Source organism: Mastomys coucha, unplaced genomic scaffold (genome assembly GCF_008632895.1).
Source record: "Mastomys coucha isolate ucsf_1 unplaced genomic scaffold, UCSF_Mcou_1 pScaffold21, whole genome shotgun sequence".
In the NCBI taxonomy this organism is placed as follows: Eukaryota; Metazoa; Chordata; class Mammalia; order Rodentia; family Muridae; genus Mastomys; species Mastomys coucha.
In genome coordinates, this window is record NW_022196904.1 from 148,445,627 (window position 1) to 148,470,438 (window position 24,812).

Here is a 24,812-nt window from a genome sequence, read left to right on the forward strand (position 1 = left end):
TTTTTTTTTTTTTGGTGTTTTCTATGTATTTAATAGAAAGTTCTTAACTTCCATAGGAATAATATGTACAAGAACCATAAGAAAATATATGTACCTGTTTTTTCTTATTCAATATACTCCATAAAATTCAACATAATATAGCACAGTGGCTTCTGAAAGCTAAACAGTGAAACAAAACTAGCAAACAAATAAAGGTTTCTATCTATATAGTAATAACCCCCAAGTTCTGTTTTCATATGGCCAGGGACCATGTGCTGAATGGAAGCCAATACTGAGGGATTTTCTTTTCCCAGAAAAGGGTCCAGGAGTGGGGGACTAGAGAGATGGCTCAGCCCTTAAAATGCCTGCTGCTTTCCAGAGGACTGGAGTACAAGTCCCAGCACCTGTGTTGGGTGACTAATAACCACCTATAGCTCCCATTCCAAGGAGGTCTGATGCATTCTTCTGGCACCTGAATATACGTGGCATACACATGCATTCACATGCATACACCTTAAACTTAAAAAAGAAATCTTTAGAAAGAAAATGAAACATCCAAATGTCTCACACACATATCCTAACACTGGAGGTTGAGCTTGCGTGTTAAAGGCCAGCCTGGGCTATATAGCAAGTACCTGTCTTATAAAATCAAACAAGGAAGGAAGGACAGGGATAAGTTGCAGGCAGAATCCAAGTCCTTTATTATGGTTTTCCCCCTCCTTGGGTCCCAGGTCCATTCCTGAGAGCCATATGTATGAGCTAATGTTGCTATGGTTTTCTCCTTTAGAACCTCCCAATTCTCTGGATCTCAATGGCAGTCACCCTAGAAGGATCAAGCTCACAGCCCCAAATATTAACCTCTCTCTGGATCAAAGCGAAGGATCTATTCTCTCTGATGATAACCTAGACAGTCCAGATGAGATCGACATCAATGTGGATGAGCTCGATACCCCTGATGAAGCAGACTCTTTTGAATACACTGGCCATGGTGAGTTTCCTAGATAACGAGGCCTGCGTTACGTAAATAAATGATTGTCTAGGTAAGATTACGAACAACTCTTTCATTGGGCAGGTGACTAGTCTCTGTGACTCTAGAAGCTTCTGTTGGAGTCCCGCTCCAGGGGTATCCATGATTGGCCGTTCAGAGTGTGATAGAGTAGGGATAGTTCCCCCAGAGGTTACTCATTGGCAACTACTACCCTTTGGTGAAATCTCTACCTTATGCTAAGTGTAGGAAAACTGAAATTGTATGTACAAAGAAAGGGATGAGTGTAATAATCTGGATATTTGATCTGACAGCTAAAAATACACAAATATGAAGTAAAAGGATACTGTGAATTCATTTCTTCTGTGCTACCTCAGTCTTCCCAAGATACTTCATCCACCCCATCTACTCTCGCCCACTCCTATTCCAGCTGTCCCCTGCTGTCCCAGCTCTTCTTGCTAGGCTACTGACTTGAAACCACACTGAAGACAGCTATGGCTGGTCCCTCCCTCCCCTTGCCTTTTGCTCCTGCTGTCTCTGTGGAGAGCTTTGTCACACCACATCTGAGTGTTTTATTTATAAATAGTAAATCTGTCAAGCCAAGTGGTGGTGCCTGAGCTAGCTGGTAATTAAAGCTGCCACTTGCTGACATGGCTCTTTTATTTAGTTGATATTGTCATGTTGAAAGAGGCAATTTAATGACCTTGGTTATTCTAGGTCTTAAACTCACAGAGTCGGATTTCAGTGTATGCTGAACTCTAAAATTCACTTTGATTTCAAACAAAAGGTGCATAGCCAAACATGATTATAAACAAATAAATGAGCAAGACAAAACATTAACTACCAAAACCACAGCGTTTGTGTGAATAGCTCTATTCTGTAGAGCAGACATGGATAACCACTGCATAGGAAGATTGGAATATAAATACATTTAAAACCTAGTATATGAAATAAGTGCTTGAGAGCTTCCTGTCTTTGGAATTTTCAAGTAAGCATATTGAATCTGGCATATACATTCTAAAGGAAAAATGTTTCTTATTCATTCTTCCTGGGATTTTCTTTTTCTTTCTTTATTTTTTTAAAGACAAGGTTAAGTGCTAAGATTCCAGGTGTGCTACCAGCCTGACTATCAATTACTTTCAAGTATAGTTTTTCATAATTTGTTTTGCCAGATGGGCAGTTTTGTAATGTTTACTGTATTTTATAGGATATATCCCAAGTATTTTAGAGATAATCCCTGTAAGCCTCATATTTACTCTGTAAAACAGACTGTTTTTTCCCACCGAAGATGAGAACACAGAGACATGGGGAGGCTACATGATCTGTCTAAAGTTACACAGTTGTAAGCTGCTGAAATAGCATTTGTAGTGCTTTGAATAAAAATGCCCCCCCCCCCAAAAATGGCCCCCATAGTTATAGGGAGTGGCACTACTAGGAGGTGTGTCCTTGTTGGGGTAGGTGTGGCTTTGTTGGAGATAGTGTGTCCCTGCAGGGATGGACTTTAAAGTCTCAGAAACTCAGGCCAGGCCCTGTGGTTCACATGCTCTTCCTGCTTTCTGCTGATCCAAATGTAGAATTCCCAGCTAACCTCTCCAGCACTATGTCTGCCTGCGTGATTCTATGCTTTCCTCCATGGTGACAAAATGATAGTGGACTAAACCTCTGAGTGGGTAAGCCAGCCCCAGTTAAATGTAAGCCGGCCCCAGTTAAATGGTTTTCTTCATGATGTCTCTTTACAGCAACAGAAACCATAACTAAGACAACATTCAAACCAAGCATTGTGTTGGCTTCTTGCTCTTGCTGCTTTCCTGTCTCAGTTGATGAGTAAGGATGGGGTGGGGTGAGCTCTTTTACTAAATTGAGCCTGCATACAGAAAACAAGATGTAAACATTCATGTTCATACATTTGCTTCTGTAGGCCGCATTGATGCTTTGAAAATCTGTCCTTTGAAAATGCCTCTGGAATTTTTCCCACAAGTCCCTCTTTTATTTAGTAGCTGACGACCAAATGCTTTTCCAAGGTATTTGCCTAACATTGCCAATTTTCTTATGGAAAGACAATTTAATCTCTCCATTGAAAGACCCCAGTTTGTTTCCTTTCAATCAGTTTTCCTTTACAGCAGTTTCCAAACAGTTGGGAAATATAATTACAGCTTGATTTTTTTTGTGCCAATGAAATCAGAACTACAGAGATAGTGAGGGGCTTGGAGGTTTGTCATTCACATGAAGAGTAATCCTGATTTTGCTTTCAATGCATCATGATACTAACCCTAGAAACAAAATACTCCAAGGTCAAGGTGGAAATGATGACCTCAGTCTACTTCCCAAACCAACGGGCGACATAATTGTTCTCACACTTCAGAGCTCAGGTGTGATAAAGGCTGTTTATCAGGGATGTGGGAAGATGGTAAAGAATTTGACCTTTGTATTTCTGATAAGAACAACAAAGGCAATGTGGCTGTGCTTTTCCACTGCCAGAGTTCCCAAGTGAAATTCAGTGACCCCACGCAAGCAGTTTTTCCAACACTAGAACAGCATTCTGACTGACAGGCATGCCAGTATTCTCTCAGTCAGACCCACACCTTTTACATTCCTATTGGTGTTCTCCTTATTTCCAGTACCAACAGGCAGCCAGCTTTTAAAAAGGAAGTCCTGTTTCCACACTCAGCATTCAAGTGATGGTGTTAGGTTCATGGATCTAAAGAGATTTTTTTTTTTAAGTTTTGTACACTGAGGTTTTTTTTTTAAGATTTATTTTTATCATATTTTTAAATTGTCTGTGTGTGTGTGTGTGTGTGTGTGTATGTGTGAATGTGTGCAGGTGTACCAGTGAAGTCCAAGAGAGGTAGTAGACAGATCCCCTGGAGCTAACACTGGAGGTCCTGAACACTGAACTTGGACCTTCTTTGTAAGAGCAGTATGTACTTTCAACTGACAAATCATCTCCCTAGCCCCTATACTGAAATTTATACCCAAATTGACTTTCTGTTTGTCATTTATCACCAAGGGAATTTTAACCTTTTAAGCTGTGTACTAAATGTCTTTGCTAAAACCAGAAAACATCAGACACCATGCCTTCTGAGAGCTTTCCTGACATCCATGAAATGCCCAGATGTAGAAGGCTGGCCAGCTTTCACAGATGTGTGCCCCTATAGGAAGGCCATGCTTGACCCTTGATGTTGTGGTCAGTGTAGCACAGAACATTCAAGAGCATATGTTACATCATCTCAGAAAGCCAAGAGAAAACATTTGGGTTGGCTTCTTCCTTATCTGTGATGGCCTAATTGTCTCCAACCCCTTCGAGGGGAAAGATTTTCAGTGAGGGAAAAAATTTCTTAGTGAGTAGAAGACCACAGTGAGGACTGCTTTGGGGGACTTGGGGAGAGTTATTGAGTAGAGAACATATCTGTGATAGCTGGGAAATAAAGGCAGAGGGTTTAAAGATGTAACAGAGGTTATTAAAATCAGGAAGATGTAGCTAACTCTGGGGACTGAGTGGAGCATCTTTACTGCCCTAGCTTGTGTTGTGGGCTCTGGACATGAACACCGTACAAGTCCTTAAAGCACTCTGAAGATTTTTCTTCTTCTTCCTTTCCTTTCTCCCTCCCTTCTCCTTTCTTCTTTCCTCTCTTCTTCCCTCTATCCTGTTCTCCATCAATCTCCTTTTCTTCCTTCTTCCTCCCCAGTTCTTCCCCTGCCATCCCCATGCTTAGCACTGCTGAATGCCAGCTCTGTTCCCTAAATGATTCTTCTTTTCTCCAACTTTATGCCCATAAGAAGGGAAGTAGATAAAACCACAGCAACGTAATAGTTCCCAAAATCTGAAGCATTAGGACTAATGCCTCAAAAGCAACCACATGAAAAAGTGCATGTGGTATGTTTGTGTGTGTGCATGTATATATTTGGGTGTGTGTCTGTATGTGTGTGTGCCTATGTTTTTGTTTGTGCTGTGTGTGCCTGTACAGGTGTTTGTGTGTATGTTTGTATGTACATCTGTGCATGTGTGTATGTGTTTGTACCTATGTGTATGTGCTTGTGTGCGCATTTCTGCAAGTGTCTATGTTTGCGCATATAGACTTTTAAGATCAAAAGGTCCTTTTTTACTGCCCTCATTTGCTTTCTATAGCTGTGATAAAGACTATGACCTTGGGAAAGACCAAGACAATGGAGAGGTCTTGCAGCTCACAGTCCTTCCTTGTAGGACATCAAGGCAGGAACTCAAGGAAGAAACCCAAAGGGTTTGGGACCTGAAGCAGAGGCCATGGTGGAGTGCCTGCTTACAGACTTATTCTCCTTATAAGAGCCAAGACCACCTTCCCAGGGATGGCACTTCCCACCGTGAGCTGAGCCCTCCCATATATCAATCATCAAACGAGAAAATACCCTATTATCTGCCAACAAGCTATCTGATGGAGGCATTTTCTCAGCTGAGGTCCACTCTTCCCAAACTTGACCCCATCTTGTGTCAAGTTGACAAAAACTAACTACTACACTTACTAAAATATTGTAATCAATAAACACATAGGAAAAGTTATCAGGAGCAAAATGGAAATCTCTTTTTGGTGATAAATATGCAGCATGGCTGTAAATTGAAAAGCTAAGTATAAGAAAAGACAGTAATTGCTGTACCTGCCAGGGTTCTGTGTAGGAATTCTGTGTAGGAATTCTGTGTAGGAATTCTGTGTAGGAATCTCTACCAGATCAGGGAAGACCACGGGGGTCAACTATCAGGTGCCTTCATGTGAGTGGGAGAAATAGAAATAGCAATGAGCATTGTAAAATTCTCACCCTCTTTAATTATTAAAGCAACACACATCTTAAATTGTCAAGGATTAAAAATTCTGACAGTCTCTGGTGTTTTAAAAACAGAAGGAAACAGGCCCTTACATATTTTAGTGTGACATATTCAAGGATGAAAATATCCATGAAAACTAAATGCTCTGCACCTAGTGATGCAGGCAAGATGCTATTCCTAGAAAATTACCCTACAGCCATATATGCTCAAATGATGTAATATTCCTATGTAAAGATAACAAAGCAAAATCTTTAAAAGAAAAATACCAAAATACAATAAAATTAAGTATTTTATCATGGAATTAATAAATTCAGAGACTTCAACAAGGTAAAACACTTGAGAGCTGGTTCTAAAATTGAGCAGGGTTATAATTCCTGAGTTGAGGAGATACCTATTGCTATTGGATAGGATCAATTGTCGGACAGAGGAATTCCCATACTCATGTTTAAAGTGTAAGTGGAACACTGGGAAGGAGTGGAATTTTCAAGAATTTCTTTGTGGCTTATAGTTTTAAGTGTTACTTTTTTTTTTTTTGACTAATAAACTAGGTTTATAGAGCTCTTAGGCTGACATCCAAATTGCATGCCAGGGCTCACCCCTGATCTGAACATTCTGTGGGTTTAGACAAAGTGGAAAGTGACCTGTAATGTATCCTTCCTTCCCCTGTGTCGTGTGACAGTATTCTTCGGGAGACATCAGCAAGCGTCAACCCCAGACAGGGAACCAATAACAGAGTAAAGCAAGGATGTCATCAAAGTTCAATTCAGTGAAACAATGAATTTTATTAGGGTTACTAACAGGAGTATGGTTGAGGGGTTATAGGAGCAGAAATGACTCAACCCATGGTGATCACCAAAAGCCTATTTAGCGTACTGCATGGCCTGTACACTGCTCAACAGGTAGAACATTTATGTTTCAGGCAGATGGGTTGCTCTGGGCTGGTCTCTGCTTCTTCCAGGCAGCTTACCTTGTCTGAGAGTGTTCTAGGCAGCCTACCTTATCTTACAGCTTATATGTGCTTCGAGAGGGAAAGGCCTTGTGTAACGTGTCAGTTTCAGGGATTTCCTGAAGCCTTTAGATTATTTACTTCCCAAGTTAAGGGGCTTCCCTGCTGGCTGAGCGGCTTCACCTCCCTTACAACCCTTGGCAGCCAAGGGTTCTTGTCTCTCCAGCTTTGCCCTTTACAGAATGTCATGTAGGTAGAATCACACAGTAAGTAGTCTTTCAGATAGATAGTCTTCTCTTATGCATTTATTACTCCTTGACATCTGGAGGATTCATTTCTTTTCAGCCATCAGTAATATCCCAGAGTGTGCATGTGACACTGATATACCAGTGTGAGCATGTGACACTGAATTTCCAGTGTGTACATGTGACACTTTGTTTTTCTGTCACCAATTGTCAGGCATCTTGGTCGCTTTAAAGTTTTGGCAAGTATGAATGAAGCTACTATAAACATACATGTGGAGTTTTTATCTGGAAATACCCTTCCAGTTGGCTAATTACAAAGGAGTTGGACCATAGGAGTGAAGTTTATTTATAAGAAACTTCCAGACTGTCTTCCAAACTTACCAGAATATTTCCATCCCCATGAAAGTCCCTGATACACCACATTCTCACTAGTTTGGTGCTTGCCAGGGTTTGGACTTTGGCCTTTCTAATAGCAGTGTCCATAGTAATAGTTTACTACTGTGTTATCTTAAAATGCTCTAATGATAAATGAGGCTGTAAATATTTTCTTATCTTCCTTAGTATCTGTATCTTCACTGGTGAGGTGATGTGCGCTCGGTTCTTTTGCCTCTGTGTGTATGTGTATATGCATGCACACGTGTGCATGTGTCTATGTGTTGTGCTGTGTTGTTAACAGGACCTTGTACATAGCAGAAAAACACTCCACTACTGAAGTACAGCACCAGCACCACTTTACATTTAGATGCAAATCAAATTATCCACCTTCTTATTGTTAAATCTTAAGTACTTTTGTGTATTTTGAACAATAATCATTTACCAGATTTGTAGTTTATAAATATGTTCTCCTAACCTGTAGCTGCCTTCTTATTCTCTCAGTATTGTCTTACATAGAACTTTTTTTCAACATCAACACAGTATAGTTTTTTTACTTATTTATTTCATGAATTTAAAGTCATCAATTTCAGATCCAGGCTTGGTGGCTCATATCTGCAGGCCAGTGCTGAGGTAGGAGGAATGTTTGTGCTCATGAGACCAGCCCAGGTAGCATGGTAACCCCTATTAAAACAAACAAACAAACCAATAGATGAATCCCATCTCTATGCCAAGGTCAACTAGAGTTTCTCTTATGTTGTCTTCTATGAGCTTCATAGTTGGAGCATTTTACATTAGGTGTATGATCCAATTTGAGCAAATTTGTGAGCAGATGCAGGTTTAAGTCTATGTGTTACATACATATTATGTATACATCATATACATTATATATCATATATATATATATAACCCCCCTACTCATCCCTATGGACAAATTAGAGCAAGCTAGAGTACCAAACACAGTGTAGGAAGTTTGGTGGGTGGTGAGTTCACTGAAGTTTAGATGCATGGTGAGTTCATGAAGAGTTTAGTGGGTGGTGGGTTTCCTAAGTCAATGGTGGGCATATGTCTACACAGGTATCAGAAGGCATACCATATCTGAACCCAGAGTTTTTAGGTCGGGGGGAAAGATGAGAAATATGGAACCTGAGAGCTAGCATTAGTAGCTGAGTTTCCCACCTCAAGTAGAAAGGAAGAAGTACTAGACAAATGAAGGTGACGTGGTGCTCGATTAGAAGCCATGGTTCCTGCCATCCATCCTTGACAAGCTGCTGAGTGCTGTTGGGATCATAGTGGAACCAGAACAAGCCAGAGCTCTGTGGGTGGTATAGCTGTTGGTGTTGGCAGAAAAGGCAAGGGCGAAGGTGGGCTTCCCAGCTGAGCTTCAGTTTCTAGTACTGAGTGATTAGGTACTAGTATATATTTAGTGACTGTCAAACCTTCCAGGATGCAGCGCTGTGTTGTGGGTCCTTATAGGCTGTCTCTAGTTCCAAGAGCTTGCCCAAGCTTTCCTGATTTTGCCCACTCACCTTCCCAGAGTTTGAGTGTTCTGAGTAGGTTTCTAAGCTAACTGTGGGACATGTCAATGAAAGGGAGTATTAAAGGGGGTTCAGACAGTTTCTTTTTTTTATTAGATACTTTTTTATTTACATTTCAAATGTTATCCCCTTTCCTCATTTTCTCTCTGAAAACCCGCATCCTATCCCTCCTCCCTTTGTTCACCAAACCACCCACTCCTACTTCGCTGTCCTGGTATTTCCGTACACTGGGGCATCAAGCCTTCTCAGGACCAAGGGCCTCTCCTCCCGTTGATGTCCAGCAAGGCCATCCCCTGCTACATACACAGCTGGAGGCATGGGTCCCTCCATGTGTACTCTCTGGTTGGTGGTCAGACAAAGTTTCATAGCCCAAGGTATTCACAGTCTCTTCAGACTGAGAGTCACACGTAAGGCATGCCAGTAGCTGAGGAAAATTTACACAGCACACTGTGCACTGTATTTGCTGCTAGCTTTGTTAGCTTTGTTACCAGTTCCTGCACTGGTATAATGTTAAATACCTGCTGCCATACCCAGCGCCAGTGGGTAGGAAGCACAGCCCTGCTGTTGCTATCATTAAGCTACAGGAAGAATGAGGACAGAGAACAGTGTAATTTAAATGGCCTTTTTCCACTGCGTAAAAAAATGAAGGGTAACATCGCTGAATTATAGGAAAGGATAATCTTTCCCTTCAGATCATTTAAAGCTATGAAGGCTGCCCTTTGTTAAGCTCTACTGGTACGTCTAGTAAGAATAGTTAGCAGTTGCAGCTTATTCTTTTAATTAACAACATGATGATTATTTTTGAATGCATAAGAACAAACTTTCTACCAAAGTATACTCACTGGGGTTTTTGCTGCTGTTATTGCTTTGTGAACCCAAACTGTCCAGTCTACAAAGTGTCTCATTTACTGTAGCATATTGTGAAACAATGCATGGGGAGTGTCACCAGACTTCTGTATAAGCATATGTCCTAGCTTCACCACAGGACAGCAGCTTCATCCCTGTCCTAAGAGACTTACAGGAGAGGTCTAAGACTGGTAGCATCATCAAGTAAAGGCATTCAAATAGTGCAAACAACTGGGGGAGAAGGCCCGAGGAAGCCAAAGGTATCTGGGCCTGATAACACCCAACCAGGGAGACCTATAGTGTTTACCAAGCACTGGGCCTGATAACACCCAACCAGGGAGACCTATAGTGTTTACCCAGCATGAACTAGAATTCTAACCTCAACTGTTCCTACTTCAGTATGGTCTTAGGAAACGATCTGGTTCTTTAATCAGTCCATAAGGTTGGTGTTGTGTGGTAAGGATGCTGTGCGGCCCTGAGGAAACTATGTGTGATATACAGCTCCAGTAGGCGGCTCCTCAAAGAGGTGTCTTACAATCCAGTCTCTTGTCTGCTTTTCCTGTGAAGTCCTGCTCTGTGCTTCACTTCCAGAAGATCCCATAGCCAACAAAAGCTCTGGTCAAGAGTCAGAGTCTATTCCAGAATATACGGCTGAAGAGGAGCGAGAAGACAATCGGCTGTGGAGGACGGTGGTAATCGGAGAACAGGAGCAACGGATTGACATGAAGGTCATTGAGCCCTACAGGAGAGTCATTTCTCATGGAGGTACTCAATCTGTTTGAGTCCGGGAAATGGGAGGAGCAAGCTCTAGTTTTCATTGGGAAACAAATGTGGGGTTCAGCTGAATTCTCAGCACATAGAACCCCATGGTCATTATAAGACTTCAGCCCTAGAGGGGCTTCCTATCCCCTTCATAGGCTCCAACTCATCTTTTTAGACTCAGCCTAATAGTTACTTCCCCTACCCAAAGTTTGTTTTTCTATGAACCACATTACTTTTGGAACAGACAAAAGTTAACCACAGTCAAAACCTCCATTTCGGCAAGAGACCCAGGAGAGGGCAAAGTGTGGTTTGTATTTCTAGTGTTTTACTTGGGGGCTCCGGGCACCAACGTGGCTTTGATCAATTGGAGACCCAGAAAAAAAGTCAGATGAACACAGATATTGCATTAAATGTTGTTGACTTCAGAAAACATCCGTGGCTATTTGGTTTGTGTGCTGCATGTGTCCCTGTCCTGTCATCTCGAGGCACCTCCCTAACTACCTAGCCATCCATGAAAATGTGCCAACTCACAAGGCAGCCACTGCCGTCCGTGTCCTCTCTATGTTAATGAAATTCACTTTGGCATCAAGCATTTACTTTTCAGCACTGGTGGCTAAAGACAGAGGTTCGCATATGCTAGGCAAAGGGTCTACCACTGAGTTGTATCCTCAGCCCTTCTTGATACTACATCAAATCAAGGGAATTCGATTTCTAAGGAGTACACAGATATCTTGGGCAACCGTTCCTTCCACAATACATCTCTCACCTTCCTTTCCATGCACCACTACCTTCCATGAGCGCCAGGGCCACCTAAGGAAACTGATTGACTGAGAGACAAGGATGCCCTTAGGAGCCATTGACCCCAACCTTTCTATTTCCTGCCTTACTGTTTGATCTGGAATGGCAGCGTGGCCCTGGAATGGCTGCTGTGGGCATGGGTAGGGTCCTGGAAGGGGAATCTCTCCCACAGTCCTTTGGAATGATGCTGAGCAAAGCTTGCTGAGAGTGGCCAAGGACTGTCGAATTGACCCCTTGCTGGGATAAGAAGCAAGACAAGAGACCTCCTCCAGTGGCCTGGAGATGGTTGCCCTTAGCTCTTTGTCTTAGAGCCCATGTCATGAAAAGCTGGCTGGTGTTCTGCTGTCACCATAAAGCCAAACTACCTCTTGATACCTTAGTGGAATCACCTATTTGTCTTTTCAAGCTCAGTCAGATCAAGTGGGCTGGGTGTCCTGGTGTCTAAGTTATTGGGATCAGGCCGGAGCACTCACCAGGAGTACACTTCGTGATGAAGATTGTCTCTGCCTGCCTCAGTCTCTTTAAAGTCCATCTGTGATCTGAGGGGAACCTGTTTGCTGAGCTCCATCCCTGCCACCTCCTCCCCTTGACACTTCCTCCTCTCTACAGTGTGTTGTGTGCACTTGGTTTTTTTCTCAGAGTTTGTGTTGAAGAGAAGGCCACCTTTCCTTTCCCTGTCTTTGCCTCAGTCTCCTCTAGGCACCCAGCTGCATGAATATGCCTCTGGCTGTACCCTTGACCCATTATCAAGAAGCCACCTCTTCCTACATGCTAGGCAGCTTTTGTGCTCTAGGTAGAAATCGCTCAGATGTTACTTCTGAATTTGACAAAGCTTAGTCTTCCATGTTGGAAACTCACACCACTTTCCTGGATTCTGTGGTAGCCTAGCATCTCAGTGTCCAAGCAAGCTCCTCAGCCTGGCTTCTGGGGAACGTGTCAAAACAGTCTTGCTTCTGAGCATCCTACACATTTGCTCTGAAGATGTTTCCTGTCAGCCCCAAGAGAGACTTCTGGTAGGACAGTGTTCAGCACAGGAAACTGCAAGGTGGGAACAACCAAGGGCTTAGAGAAACTGACCCCCAGTCAGATGCTGCCCAGGGTTCAGGGCTGTGTTTATAATTCACTCTTCAGATTTAGTGACCATGGCGTGAGCGCCCTGTGCACAGTTCAGGATCTCGGACCTTGGTACATCCCCGAACCTTCTCTGGCCTCAGCTACTCTATCTGCTGAAAGAGGCAGATTGTGATACCAGTGTTCACATCCTATGGTCCCAGGAGTAACATTCTTGTCATCTGCTTAACGTCCCACCACCACCGCTAGGAAAAGGCAAAATGTATGATGGATGATTAGCCGATGGATGATTAGCCTATGTCGTGGGGTCATGTGGAAGCCAGAACTGAGAATAAGGTCACTGAATAACCAAGAGCCACCATGCCAAAGGATGTTAACAAGGAGTTTCCTTTCTTCTTCTCTTTTTACTTCTTTTCTTTCACTCTAGGAGACTCAGGTAACCTTCTCTGCAGTGTTGCTGGACAGACGAGCCTGGAAAGCATGGGCAGAAGCGTTGCTGGCTGGTGTGTGTGTGTGTGTGTTCTGTTGCACCCGTGACATCTTTCCTTCCCTCTCCATTCCATTTGCTGGCCAGCAAATTTGTGTCACATCTCTTTCATGCCTCTTGGGTCACCTCAGGTAAGGTCTGCCATCATTGCTCCATAGGGCCGCAGGAGGCTCCATGGTGGAGTTGCTGGAACCCACCCATCCCTGGCCGCCACCAGAACATGCATCTTACATCCGCCTCTTGTCTATGAGAACAGAGTCTAACAAGTTAATATTAAACAGCCAAGCTCCAAGCCAGACCTGTGATTACAGCTACTTGGGAGTCTAAGACAGGGGAATTCTAAATGTAAGGCTTTCCTAGGCTATAGAGCAATTGGAGGCCAACCTGGGCAACTTATTGAGACGAGACACTGACTCAAAATGAATGTAAAAATAAGACTGAAGATGAGGCTCAGCAGTAGAACATTGTCACAGCCTGTGCTGGGGCTTAGGTGCAATCCTCAGTACAAACAGACAGACAAACCAAATTTCATATGAATTATGCTGTTACCAACAGGCAACTTTACCTGAACAGTGGCATGATTTGTGGTAGAAGATGAGGGGCTAGCTGGTCCCAGAAAGCATCTGTACAGAGGACTATAGAGCAAAGTTCCTCACTCAGTTGCTGTTCTTACTCATAATTATTTTATTTTATTTTATTTTATTTTATTTTATTTTATTTTATTTTATTTTATTTTATTGAGATAGGAACTAGCTATACAGCCCAGGGAAACCTTGAATTAATAATCTTCCTGCTGTAGCATCCCAAGTGCTATGATTGCCAGCATATGCTACCACATATCACTGGTAAGCAGTTATTTTTCAAGCACATCCAAAGCCTCACTCCAAATATATCAGTTCACAATTTAGGGGTCAAGCTTTCCCGTGAGAATCCTCCTCTTCCTCCGTTGCCGTCCTTACATCACTTCCTTGGCTTATTTTCTTCCCTTTCATTTTGCTCCATTTTTTCTTACAGCTCCTCTACCCTAAGTGCCCAGGGTCACTTTTATTTGTAAATTCAGCAGCTTTTGTACAAAGCTAATGGCTCACTTGGACAGCGGCCCCTGTGTTAGATGCTGCAGGGATTGCAATGCCACAACATTCTGAGCACATATAACATTTCTTAGGAATCCTCCGGAAGCAGAAAAGCTCATGGAATAGCCCTGATCTCAATGAGCTGACCCCTGCGGCTGACAGCTGTGTTTGGAAAGATGGTTCATGCTTGTTCTCCCAGTGGGACTGTGGCGTCCACCCTTTTGTGTCAGACATTTAAGTTCTCCTGTGCTGTCTGTACTGTATGTCTTCATGTTAGCTCGTTTCAGCATCCCGTGAGGATTTCCATTTATTTGTGAGTCCTTGGAAGTAAAACTGTTTGAAACAGGAACTTCTAACATAAAATATATCTCTCGAGATTTTCTTCATGTTAACACTCTAAGAAGGATTCATAGTAGGAATCATGGACTTGAAGCGGCAAGTCCAGAGGGAGGCTGAGGGGATGCTGTCTCACAGATGTGCTACACCAGAAGTAATATTGACATAAGTAGCATCTTGTAAGATATGTGGCAAAAAAAAAAAAAAACCCACCCTGTACCACACCCCAAATTAGTCACACTTACAAGCCTACGACTGGGTACATTTATAGTTCTCTTTCCTCCTGCTTTGCTGGTGCTAGAGTCATAATCAGTATCTCGGTAAGGGGCATCAAGGGGAAGCCATTCCAATCTACCATCAACATTTGTCTGCTACGTCCCCGCCAGAGCCATAGCCACAGCTCTGACAGGAAAATAAAACACGCTTCAGTTTTGAGAGAATGGGATTAGGCCTAACCAAGAGTGGGGTACTCTTGTCCTGCCCTGCTCCAAGCTCCAAAGGCATCCCTATGTAATGACTACAAAGTTGGAACCATATAATATAAACTACAAATATGTAGATGGGGATATTTAATGGGTTTGTGAGATGGCTAAGCAGTTAAGGGTTATTCCTGCCTGGTGACATGTGTTTCATGCCCAGAACTCCTATGGTAGAAGGAGAGAAGTGACCCCTACAAGTTGTTCTCTGACCTCCACAGATGGACCAGGGAACATGTTTGTGTACTTGTCACACTCAAACACCAGATATATGGATGGATGGATAGATAGATAGATAGATAGATAGATAGATAGATAGATAGATAGATAAGCTCTGAGGAAACACCATGCTTGTGGGAAAGATACTAAAACTATTTCAGTTATTTCAAAAGATGGAGGCCAGCCTGGTCTACAGAGTGAGTTTCAGGACAGCCAGGGCTATACAGAGAAACCCTGTCTCAAACAAACAAACAAACAAACAAATGAAACAGAGAGAGAGAGAGAGAGGGAAAGAGAGAGAGAGAGAGAGAGTGAGAGAGAGAGAGAGAGAGAGAGAGAGAATAAGCAAAAGATGAGAATGATATACTGAGGTGTATCTATGTTCTTTGACTTTCGGAGTTTGAATGGTGGATTTACCTGCCTCTCGCAGATTCTGTTTTTCTCAGTTCCACCTGCAAATAGCACTTCCACCTCCCACACAACTCATCTGGAAATGATTCTCAAGTTTTCCCAAATGCCTATATTTTCATAGGGCTCACAGAGAATTTAGGTAGGCCCTTTTTTTAGTACTCTGCTTTCTCTAAGATGCGAGGCTGTGAATTTTGTGCTTTTATTCTGGGCCTGGCCAGAAGTTACCACATCTTCCTGTACTTCCTGTTATATCGAGAGAATCCAGGATTACTACAGTCAAATGACTAGGCTTGGGAATCAAAATAAAGGTATTTTGCATGTCTCTCTACTAGGCCCTGGTTACTGGAGTGTGTGTGGGGGGGATTGCAGTGCAATTCACTGACTAAATGGCCACAGTTAACTGGATCTCAGACTAGAGAGAATCGATACAGGTCTAATAGAACCTCTTTCAGCCAGCAGAGTGAAATTTTATATAGGTTAGAGTTTTTGTAAATCAGTGTTAAGTTAGAGACATATGAGTCATCTATGTGTGTCATAGTATACATACAAGACTCTATATTGACATGTTAACCACTAAAAGATAAATACATGTGTGTATATGTATAGGGTATCCTTCGCTATGTTTGCTCATTTTATGATATAGCGCATATATATGCACACACACTGGGCAAGACTTCAGATTTCTCTGGTTATGAGCAATATGAGCCTGTTAAGGGATTTCACTCAGTTACACATATCTTCTCATTTGTCCCCAGGATACTATGGGGACGGTCTGAATGCCATCATTGTGTTTGCTGCCTGCTTTCTGCCAGACAGCAGCCGGGCGGATTACCACTATGTCATGGAAAACCTTTTCCTGTGAGTGGTGATTGGGTTGACCCCTGTGGGCATGTGACGGCTGATAAAGCGTCTTTCACTGAAAGGGTGTATGGCCTAGCAGGTCCTGAGCCTTTGATAAGAAGCCAGTAGGACTTAAGTCACAGAGCCTTGCCCTAGGGAACTCTGTTCCTAGAATAGAGGGTTAAGCAAACGAGCAGGGTTTGGCCTGTACTTAAAACTTTTCTGACATTTCCTTTGGGCAGAGGATTGTTTTTGTTCTTGATAGCATGGTCTTGGCGAAGGAAACCTGCCTTCACTGACTCTTGACCTCGTTTAATCTGAGTTGCCCTTAATGTTCGATAACATTCTGATATTATTTTTTTAATGTCAGCTTTTAAACCCACGTATTTTTCTAGAGCGGCTGCACATGTGCAAATAAAAGGGCAGTGTTGATGCATTGTTCTCAGGGAAAAGATACCACGTACCACACTGTTCTTCAGTGTCTTTCGCCCTGTAATTTGAATGTCACTTAATTACGGTGTAAATAGAATGAGATCTCTGATGTGGGAAATGAAAACACTCCTCTTTCTTCCTGTGATCAGATATGTAATAAGTACCTTAGAGCTGATGGTAGCTGAAGACTACATGATTGTGTACTTAAATGGTGCAACCCCAAGGCGGAAGATGCCAGGGCTCGGCTGGATGAAGAAATGCTACCAGATGATTGACAGACGGTATGTGGGTGCAGCCACTTAACCACTGTCCTGACTCCCTCGGTAGTTCTCATGTAGTTCTCTTTTAGCTGATGTAATACAGACATATCTTAGAGATACCGGATTACTCGTACATGAAGCCGTAAGCTGTCGATATATTAATGAAAGTGTCATGTGATGGCTACGGCTGATGCTTCCTAGATTTTGCGGGCTGCAATCCTAAAGCTGGCAGACCTGATCCATTCTAGACTGAAGGTGTGTTGGTGCAACCTGAGTGGACAAACCTAGGCACCCATGAGTCTCAGTGGTGTCAGGTGACCGGGCTACTGTTTTTCTATTCTAGGGCAACGATGGCTTACAAAACTGTTGTGTTCATTCAGTATTCGGTGACTGCTAGACCGGCACTGCCTTTGTGGTGCACCTTTCTCTCTGCTCAGACAAACTTTAGTATCCTATATAGGAAAATTAACATAACCCAACTACTAATTTGTGATATCTAGTATGTATTACATCCCATTAGATGAGGCTTCTTTTATAAATGCCATGAGAGTGCCCTGTTACCTGTGACTGAAATCCGTTTTATGATCTGATGATAATAAAGTAGCATTGTTAGTACTGAAAAATGTGCCTGAAAACCAAGAATTATTAAAATTGTCAATTCTCTTTATATGTAAGAACAAAATAAGGCTTAGTCATACCAAATAAATTGTCAAGGGTTAGAGGATGTAGCTTAACTGAAAGAATACTGGAATGTGTGTCCCATCACCTGCATATAAACCTATAATCGCTGCATTCTGGAGGTGGAAGTAAGAGGGTCAAAAGATAGAGGTCATCCTCAGCTACCCAGTGAGTGGGAGGCCAGCCGGGGCTACACAAGACCTTGTCTCAAAACCAAAAGAAATAAAAAATAAATTAATTAATAGTTAAATAGTTAGAGAGTGTGTTCTTTTCAACTTAACCAAGATAAAGCTGACAAAATTTAAAATCATCATGAAGCAAAAATATGGCAATTGTTATAAATTTGTATGCTGTAGGAATATGATCCTCCTCTTTCACATTTTCACTGGTGGGAAAATGAGATTTAAGTGTCAAATTATGTCTCAAAAATCATTTCAGGAAGTTAGGGAGATAGCTTAGTTTAAGAAGTGCCTGCCAGGCAAGTACAGGGACCTGAGTTCAATTCCCAGCACTTAGTGTGGTGGTGCATGCTTATGTGCCTAGGTCTGGGGACACAGTAACAAGCAGATTCCTGGAGCGCACTGGCTGGCCAGCAGAGTCTGATCAGCAAAGCTCAGGTCTTAGTGGGAGACAGTTTCAGAAAGCAAGGGAGACAGCTCCTGAAGGAGATCACTAGAGGGAGATTGTTTCAGAAGGCAAGGGAGACAGCTCCTGAAGAAGATCACTAGAAACTGGGTTCTCTGCAGGAATGCATGCATACCTATACACATACCCATGCATATGAACACACACACACATGCATGCACACATGTGCACACACACAGAAGACTGAGAGAGAAAACATACGAAAGGCATTTTAAAGATTAATCCTGGACATTCTATACATCAGAAAGTATAACCTTCCTAAGAATTCCTCCCCAAAACTGCATATATTCTTATGTGGGGATCTATTTTCTTTTGGAAAGTAAGTTAGCAATAGTATAGAATTGTTTCTTTTTTCAAAATAGGTTGCGCAAGAATTTGAAGTCATTCATCATTGTCCACCCATCTTGGTTCATCAGAACGATCCTTGCGGTAACTCGGCCTTTTATAAGGTATAACTCTGATAGTCACAAGAGTCTCACTGCATGATGTGTTTTCAGAGTATGCAAAAAATGTACAAAAATACAAAATACAAAACAAGGGCTTGTAAGCTCAGAGAATCCAGGGAAAGTTAATTTACCTTGCCTTCCTGGAAAGATACTTTGCACTGCTCATCAAGAGTCCTCATTTAAAGGGCCAGATGTGATGGCACACACTTGTAATTTCAGCACTCAGGATTCTAAGGAAGGACAATTACAAGTTTTAGGCCATAGGGTTTTTAGCATACACTTTCTTTCTTTCTTTCTTTCTTTTTTTTTTTTTTTTTTTTTTTTGTAAAGTGATATTTACTTCATATAAGTATTTTCCCCAACGATTGCAAAGCCTGGCCTCTACATTACTTCCTGAAAGTGTGGACAATGAAGGGTGAGTCCCATGCCACACAGGAGGTTGAGCCAATACTTTACAGAGATGTGTTACTTTGTATGAAATAGAGCATTTGGGTGACGTGAAAAGGTAAAGGTTAGGAAGGATGAAAGTGCAGGCCTGAAGTGTGTCATTTCCTCTGGGCAGGAACTGTGAGGCACCAAAGCTGTTCTGATGGTATTTATTAGCATTCTCATTCCTGACTCTAACAATTGAGTAGCAGGATTCTGCTGGTAACAAAGAATCTGAGGGCCAGTTCTGAGAGTTGGATTGGGCTCAAACATAAGGATCCTTGTTTCTATTCAGTGAATATTCAACACTTGACTTAGGCACTGTATAACTCCATGTTTGGAGATGGAAAGAAAATAAGACATAGTTCATAATATATGAAAACCTGAAACAGTTAGATGAGTGGAACAGTATTTTCTAGAAACCTTTAAAAATAGAATAAAGTCTCGCATATCATCAAGGTAGATAATAGCTAAGTGTAAAATGTGTGTGTGTCTGTGTGTGAGTGTGTATGTGTATGTGTTTTATGTATATACATGCAAAATAAGGGAGAGTTGTGTTGTTTTGTTTTTTTCACTGTACCTTCCAGGTTTTTTTTAATAGAGATTGGTGTTTTACTAATCATTAAAATACTAAATATTTTTATGATGATATTTATTAGCATTCTCATTCCTGACTCTAACAACTGAGTAGCAGGACTCTGCTGGCAACAAATGAACTGCCGACTAAAGTATGAGGAATTTGATGAATTGCCTTTTTAAAAAAGCATTATGGAGTGTGGGCTAATGAAGTAAGTCGTTCAGTAAGTATTCAGTAGTAAGTGTTTGCTGCCCAAACTTGATCACCTGAGTTCAAACCTCAGAATCCCACATTAAAAACCAGATGTGGCAAGTTGTGGTGGCACACACCTTTACTCCCAGCACGCAGAGGACAGCAGAGGCAGATGGATCTCTGTGAGTTTGAGGCTGGCCTGTCTACAAAAAAAGTTCCAGGACAGCCAGGGTCATTACATAGGGAAATCCTTTCTCAAAACAACAACAACAAAAATGAAACAAAAGTAAACAACAACAAAAACAAGCAACCAACCAACCAAACAGATGTGGTGATCTGCATCTGTAATCCCAGCATTCCCATAAGAGAGAGTAACTGGAGACTCAGCCTGAAGCTCATGTCCAGTGGCCTGGAGCAGGGCACCTGCAGAAATAGGATCCTGCCTCAAGGAGATGACCTGAGAGAACCAGTTCCCCAAATTTTTCTTCTGTGGCACATTGTGTCCCCCACCCCCGCCACAGAGAGGAGATGTGGTATTTTGAATATTATAAAGAGTGCAAAGTATATAAAAAGGTACTTATTAACTACAGAAATGCTTCAATAAGAGAGTAAAAATTGCCCGGTAGTGGTGGCCCATGCCTTTAATCCCAGCACTTAAGAGGAGAGGCAGGCAGATTTCTGAGTTCAAGGCCAGCTTGGTCTACAGAGTGAGTTCTAGGATAGCCAGGGCTATACAGAGAAACCCTATCTCGAAAAACAAAACAAAACAAAAACCAAACCAAACCAAACCAAACAAACAAAAAAGAATCAATGTACACAGATACGCTTTTAAAATTTTAGCTTTTTGTTTTATTTATGTTTAATTTATTTTCTGTATATGTGTGTTTTGCCTGAAAAGGTCAAAAGAGGGTGTCTGGTCTCTGGAACTGGGGTTACAAATGATTGTTAGCTGCCGTACGGGTGCTAGGACTTGAACCCATGTCCTTGGGAAGAGAAGTAAGTAATCATAACTGATGAGTCATCTCTCCAGCCCAAATTTTAGCTTTAAAAATACCAAAAGCTTATTTAAAATTTTGTATGAGCTCTACCTCTCACCAGCCACTGCACAACAGCACCAGGGGTACTGGTGTACCCTGACCTGGGTACAGGAGAGCTGGCATCCTTACCAGCCAGCTGCTGCTCTGCACTCAACAGTTGATGGCTTCTGGCAGGAGTACAGGTGGAGAAAGACTCACTTTCCCTAGTGGGGCTGGCCACTAGGAGTTTGACCAAGCTCCAGTGAGTGTATCAGCAACGCAAAATGGACCTTTTTTTCTTTCTTTCTCCTTCTTTTCTGGGAAGGAGGTCATGGTTGGAGGGGTGGGCACAGGAGGGCTGATGGGGTGCATGATGTGAGATTCCCAAATATAATCAATAAGAAACAAAAGTACAAAAAGCAGTTTTGTATAGGCATGTGCACATAAGTGTGGGTCTGTGGAAGCCAGAAGAGGGCATCTGGTCCCTTGGAGCTGGAGTTACGGCAGGTGTGAGCAGCCAGTGGGGATGCTGGGAACCAAACTCGGGTTTTCTGCTGCAGTAGTAAGTACTTTTACTGATGAGCCATCTCACCAGCTCCCAAATTCAGCTCTTATAAAATAAGTTTTAGTTTTGGGCCTTTTGAGATAGGGTCATGCTCTATACCCCAGATTGGCCTGTGATTTACTAAGTAGCCCAGAACAGTCTTGAACTGACTGAGATTCTCCTGCCTCAACACCAACACTGACTTCTTCCTTAACTTCCTCTTCTGCCTCCTCCACTTTTTCTTCTTCTTTCTTCTTCTTTTGTTTTTTATTTGTTTGTTGTTTTTTGTTTAGAGACTTATTTTTGTTTGTTCGTTTCTTTGGGTTTTTGTTTGTTTTGTTTTGAGACAAGGTCTCTTTGCAGTCCTGGCTATCTTGGAGCTTTCTATGTAGACTAGAGTGGCCTCAAACTCACAAAAATCCTCCTGTCACTCCCTCCTGAGTTCTTGGATTAATGTCATGTGCCACTAGACCCAGCCTTACCTCAACTTCTTGAGTACTAAAATTATGGGCATGAGTCATCATGTAATTGTAAAATTGTTTAATAAATAAAATATTCTTTACTATATGAATTTAAAAATTGATAATGGTTTAGCACACAGTAGCTTCATGTGCCTCCCATGTGCAATTTGCAAGGCCCTAAGTTCATTTCCTAAGACTGTAAAACAAATAGAATTGAACCACCGTAACATAACTGCCATCTGAGAGGCTTCCTCCAGCAGCTGATGGAAACATACAGAGACCCACAGCCAAACATCAGGCAGAGCTCAGGCAGTCTTGTGGAAGACTGGGGCCAAGGTTTGTGGGAACCTGAGGAGTCAAGCACACCACAAGAAGACCTACAGAACCAACTAACCTGGGCCCATGGAAGCCCACAGAGACTGAAACATCAACCAAAGAGCACGCATGGTCCAGACCTAGGCCCCCTACACATACGCAGCAGATGTACAGCTTGGTTTTCATGTGGGTTCCCCAACAGTTGGAGTAGGGGCTGTCTCTGACTTGGACTCTGTTGCCTGCCTTTGGATCCCTTTCTCCTAGCTAGGCTGCCTTGTCTGGCTTCAGTGGGAAAGGATGCACTTAGTCCTGATGAGACTTGATGTGCTGGGGTGAACTGTGAGGGGAGGAAGCTCTCTTTCTCTGAGGAGAAGAGGGGGAGGTAATGAGAGAAGCATGGTGGTAGGGTGGGACTGGAAGCAAAGCGGGGGGGCTCCAATTAGGATGTAAAGTGACTAAATAAATTAATGAAAAATAATTAAATCATCGACCAGAAGCAATCAGTCTCACTGATAACTCTGCTCTTGGTTTCAGGCACCTGATTCTGCCATTATCAGCCACAGACACTTTAGAGACAAGTAAATGACTGTGAACCAGTCAAACTTTATTTCTGATCACTAAACTATTGTTGGTTGGTGTTCTCATTAGCCATTTACAAACTATATGGACAGGGCTGGAGAGGTGGCTCCATGATTAAAAGAACTTACTGAACGAGCACAAGGTCTGGAGATCAGATCCCAGCATGCATATAAAAGCTAGGCATGGTCCTGAAAACTCCTATACCCCTATCAGAGAAGGCAAAAACTGGAAGACAGCTGGAGCTTTCTGGTTCCTGGCCTAGCTGAAAAAGCACAGGCTCTATCTTCAGCAAGCTCCTGCCTCAAAAGAAAAAGAAAAAAAACTAATAGAGAAGGATACTTGATGTTCTTCTGTAACTACACACACACACACACACACACACACACACCATAGCTAAAGAGCAACATCTTTGGTGAAGGTATATGTATTAGTCAGGGTTCTCTAGAGTCACAGAACTTATGGTAGTCTCTATGTAGTAAAGGAATTTATTGATGACTTACAGTCGGTAGTTCAACTCCCAACAATCAACTTCCAACAATGATTGGCAGCAGCTGTGAATGGAAGTCCAAGGATCCAGTAGTTGCTCAGTCCCACATGGCAAGCAGGGGAAGCAGAGCCAGCCTTCCTTCTTCCAATGTCCTTATATAGGTCTCCAGCAAAAAGGTGTGGCCCAGATTAAAGGTGTGTGCCACCACACCTTTAATCCCAGATGACCTTGAACTCGTAGATCTTCCTATCTTAATCTTCTGGGATTCATAGCCACTATGCCTCAAGGTCTCCATGCCAAGATTCAGGTCGGAAACTTGTATCTCTCAGCCTCCAGAATAGGGCCACAGGTGAGCCTTCTAATTCTGGATTGTAGTTCATTTCAAATATAGTCAAGTTGACAACCAGGGATAGCCACTACAGTATATGAGAAACAGTTTTTAAAATGAGCTTGTCTATGCCAAATACACTCATCATTCCCTTAGTCACAAACGACGGAGAAATTGCACAGTTCATTGGCTGCCCTCCAGAAGCTCCAAATCTTGTTATGGATACAGGCAGATAAGTTGGCAGTTACCATCCAAAGTGAAATTGTACTTTGTAAGGGTGATATCTCTAGGTAAGGATGAGTTTGAGGGTGATGTGTGGAATGCAAGGGGTTGGGGGTGTATCTAGGCAATCTTCAAGGTGACTTCTAAGGGACTAGCTGGGTTAGCTAGCTAAAACTAAGAAGAAATGTAACTGCCATTTGCTCTTTTGTTCTTCCACCCTTCTCCGCCCTTCCAACACCCTAACACTAGATAGGAGAGAAAAAAGGACAGAAAGAAAATGGGGCAATGCTATTGACTACTTCCTGCTGACTAGGGGTATGGAGTTCCTTGGGGCAAGTTTGATCTTTGCCATCAAGATAACCAGTGTTTTCTTCTTTGGGCACAACTACTTAACAGACTGTAACCAGCAAAAGCAATGGTGATCAACCAACAATCCACCATGCCTCTGAAAAGTCCCCAGAACTCCAAATGCCATACAACTACAGAAACTGTCTGTATCTGCTGCAGGCCACACCTGGGATTAAAATGGAAACATAGTCTTATGTTCTGTGTTTTCTTTTTTTAAAGAAGCCAAAACTCCAAAATTGTCACTCCATAGAAAAGCAATCCAGGTAGAGGAAAGGGCAGGCAGGAGGCACAAGGGGCGGAGCATGGTGTGTTGAAAAGTGTCTGTCCCAGTGAATAAACCATCAGAGGCGGTGGGTGTCTGCTGCCTTCTTCCAGTTGTCTGCTTAGTCTTTTATTAGAGCCCCAGTCTTTGCCAAACTCCAAAGGAAGTAGCTTAGAAGCCCATATAGCGTGTTGTTGGGAATGTATGTTGACCCAAGACTTGGCTGGAAGATTGGAAGTACATTGGGAACAGGAGGATTGCTCACAAGTCATGGTCCCTGGTGAAATCCACAAGTAAAACATTAATGATAGCCAGGCAGTGGTGGCGCATGCCTTTAATCCCAGCGCTTGGGAGACAGAGGAGGCGGATTTCTGAGTTCGAGGCCAACCTGGTCAGCCAGGGCTATGCACAGAAA

At 42.5% G+C, this 24,812-nt stretch overlaps 1 protein-coding gene across 20 annotated transcripts in view; it reads left to right on the top strand.

Moving 5' to 3' along the window:
• The window catches only part of Prune2 (prune homolog 2 with BCH domain), a 254,707-nt gene that overhangs the window by 211,931 nt on the left and 17,964 nt on the right, over window positions 1–24,812 (top strand). For 13 of the 20 annotated variants that reach the window (XM_031389852.1, XM_031389858.1, XM_031389856.1 and 10 more), the window contains 6 exons: window positions 767–967; window positions 10,298–10,471; window positions 12,765–12,773; window positions 16,095–16,197; window positions 16,761–16,892; window positions 18,557–18,643. In XM_031389852.1, coding sequence (XP_031245712.1) covers window positions 767–967; window positions 10,298–10,471; window positions 12,765–12,773; window positions 16,095–16,197; window positions 16,761–16,892; window positions 18,557–18,643 — 706 coding nt within the window. Of the gene's footprint in view, window positions 1–766; window positions 968–10,297; window positions 10,472–12,764; window positions 12,774–16,094; window positions 16,198–16,760; window positions 16,893–18,556; window positions 18,644–24,812 lie in introns of those variants that run through there. The other 7 variants (XM_031389867.1, XM_031389854.1, XM_031389860.1 and 4 more) reach the window with 5 other exon arrangements.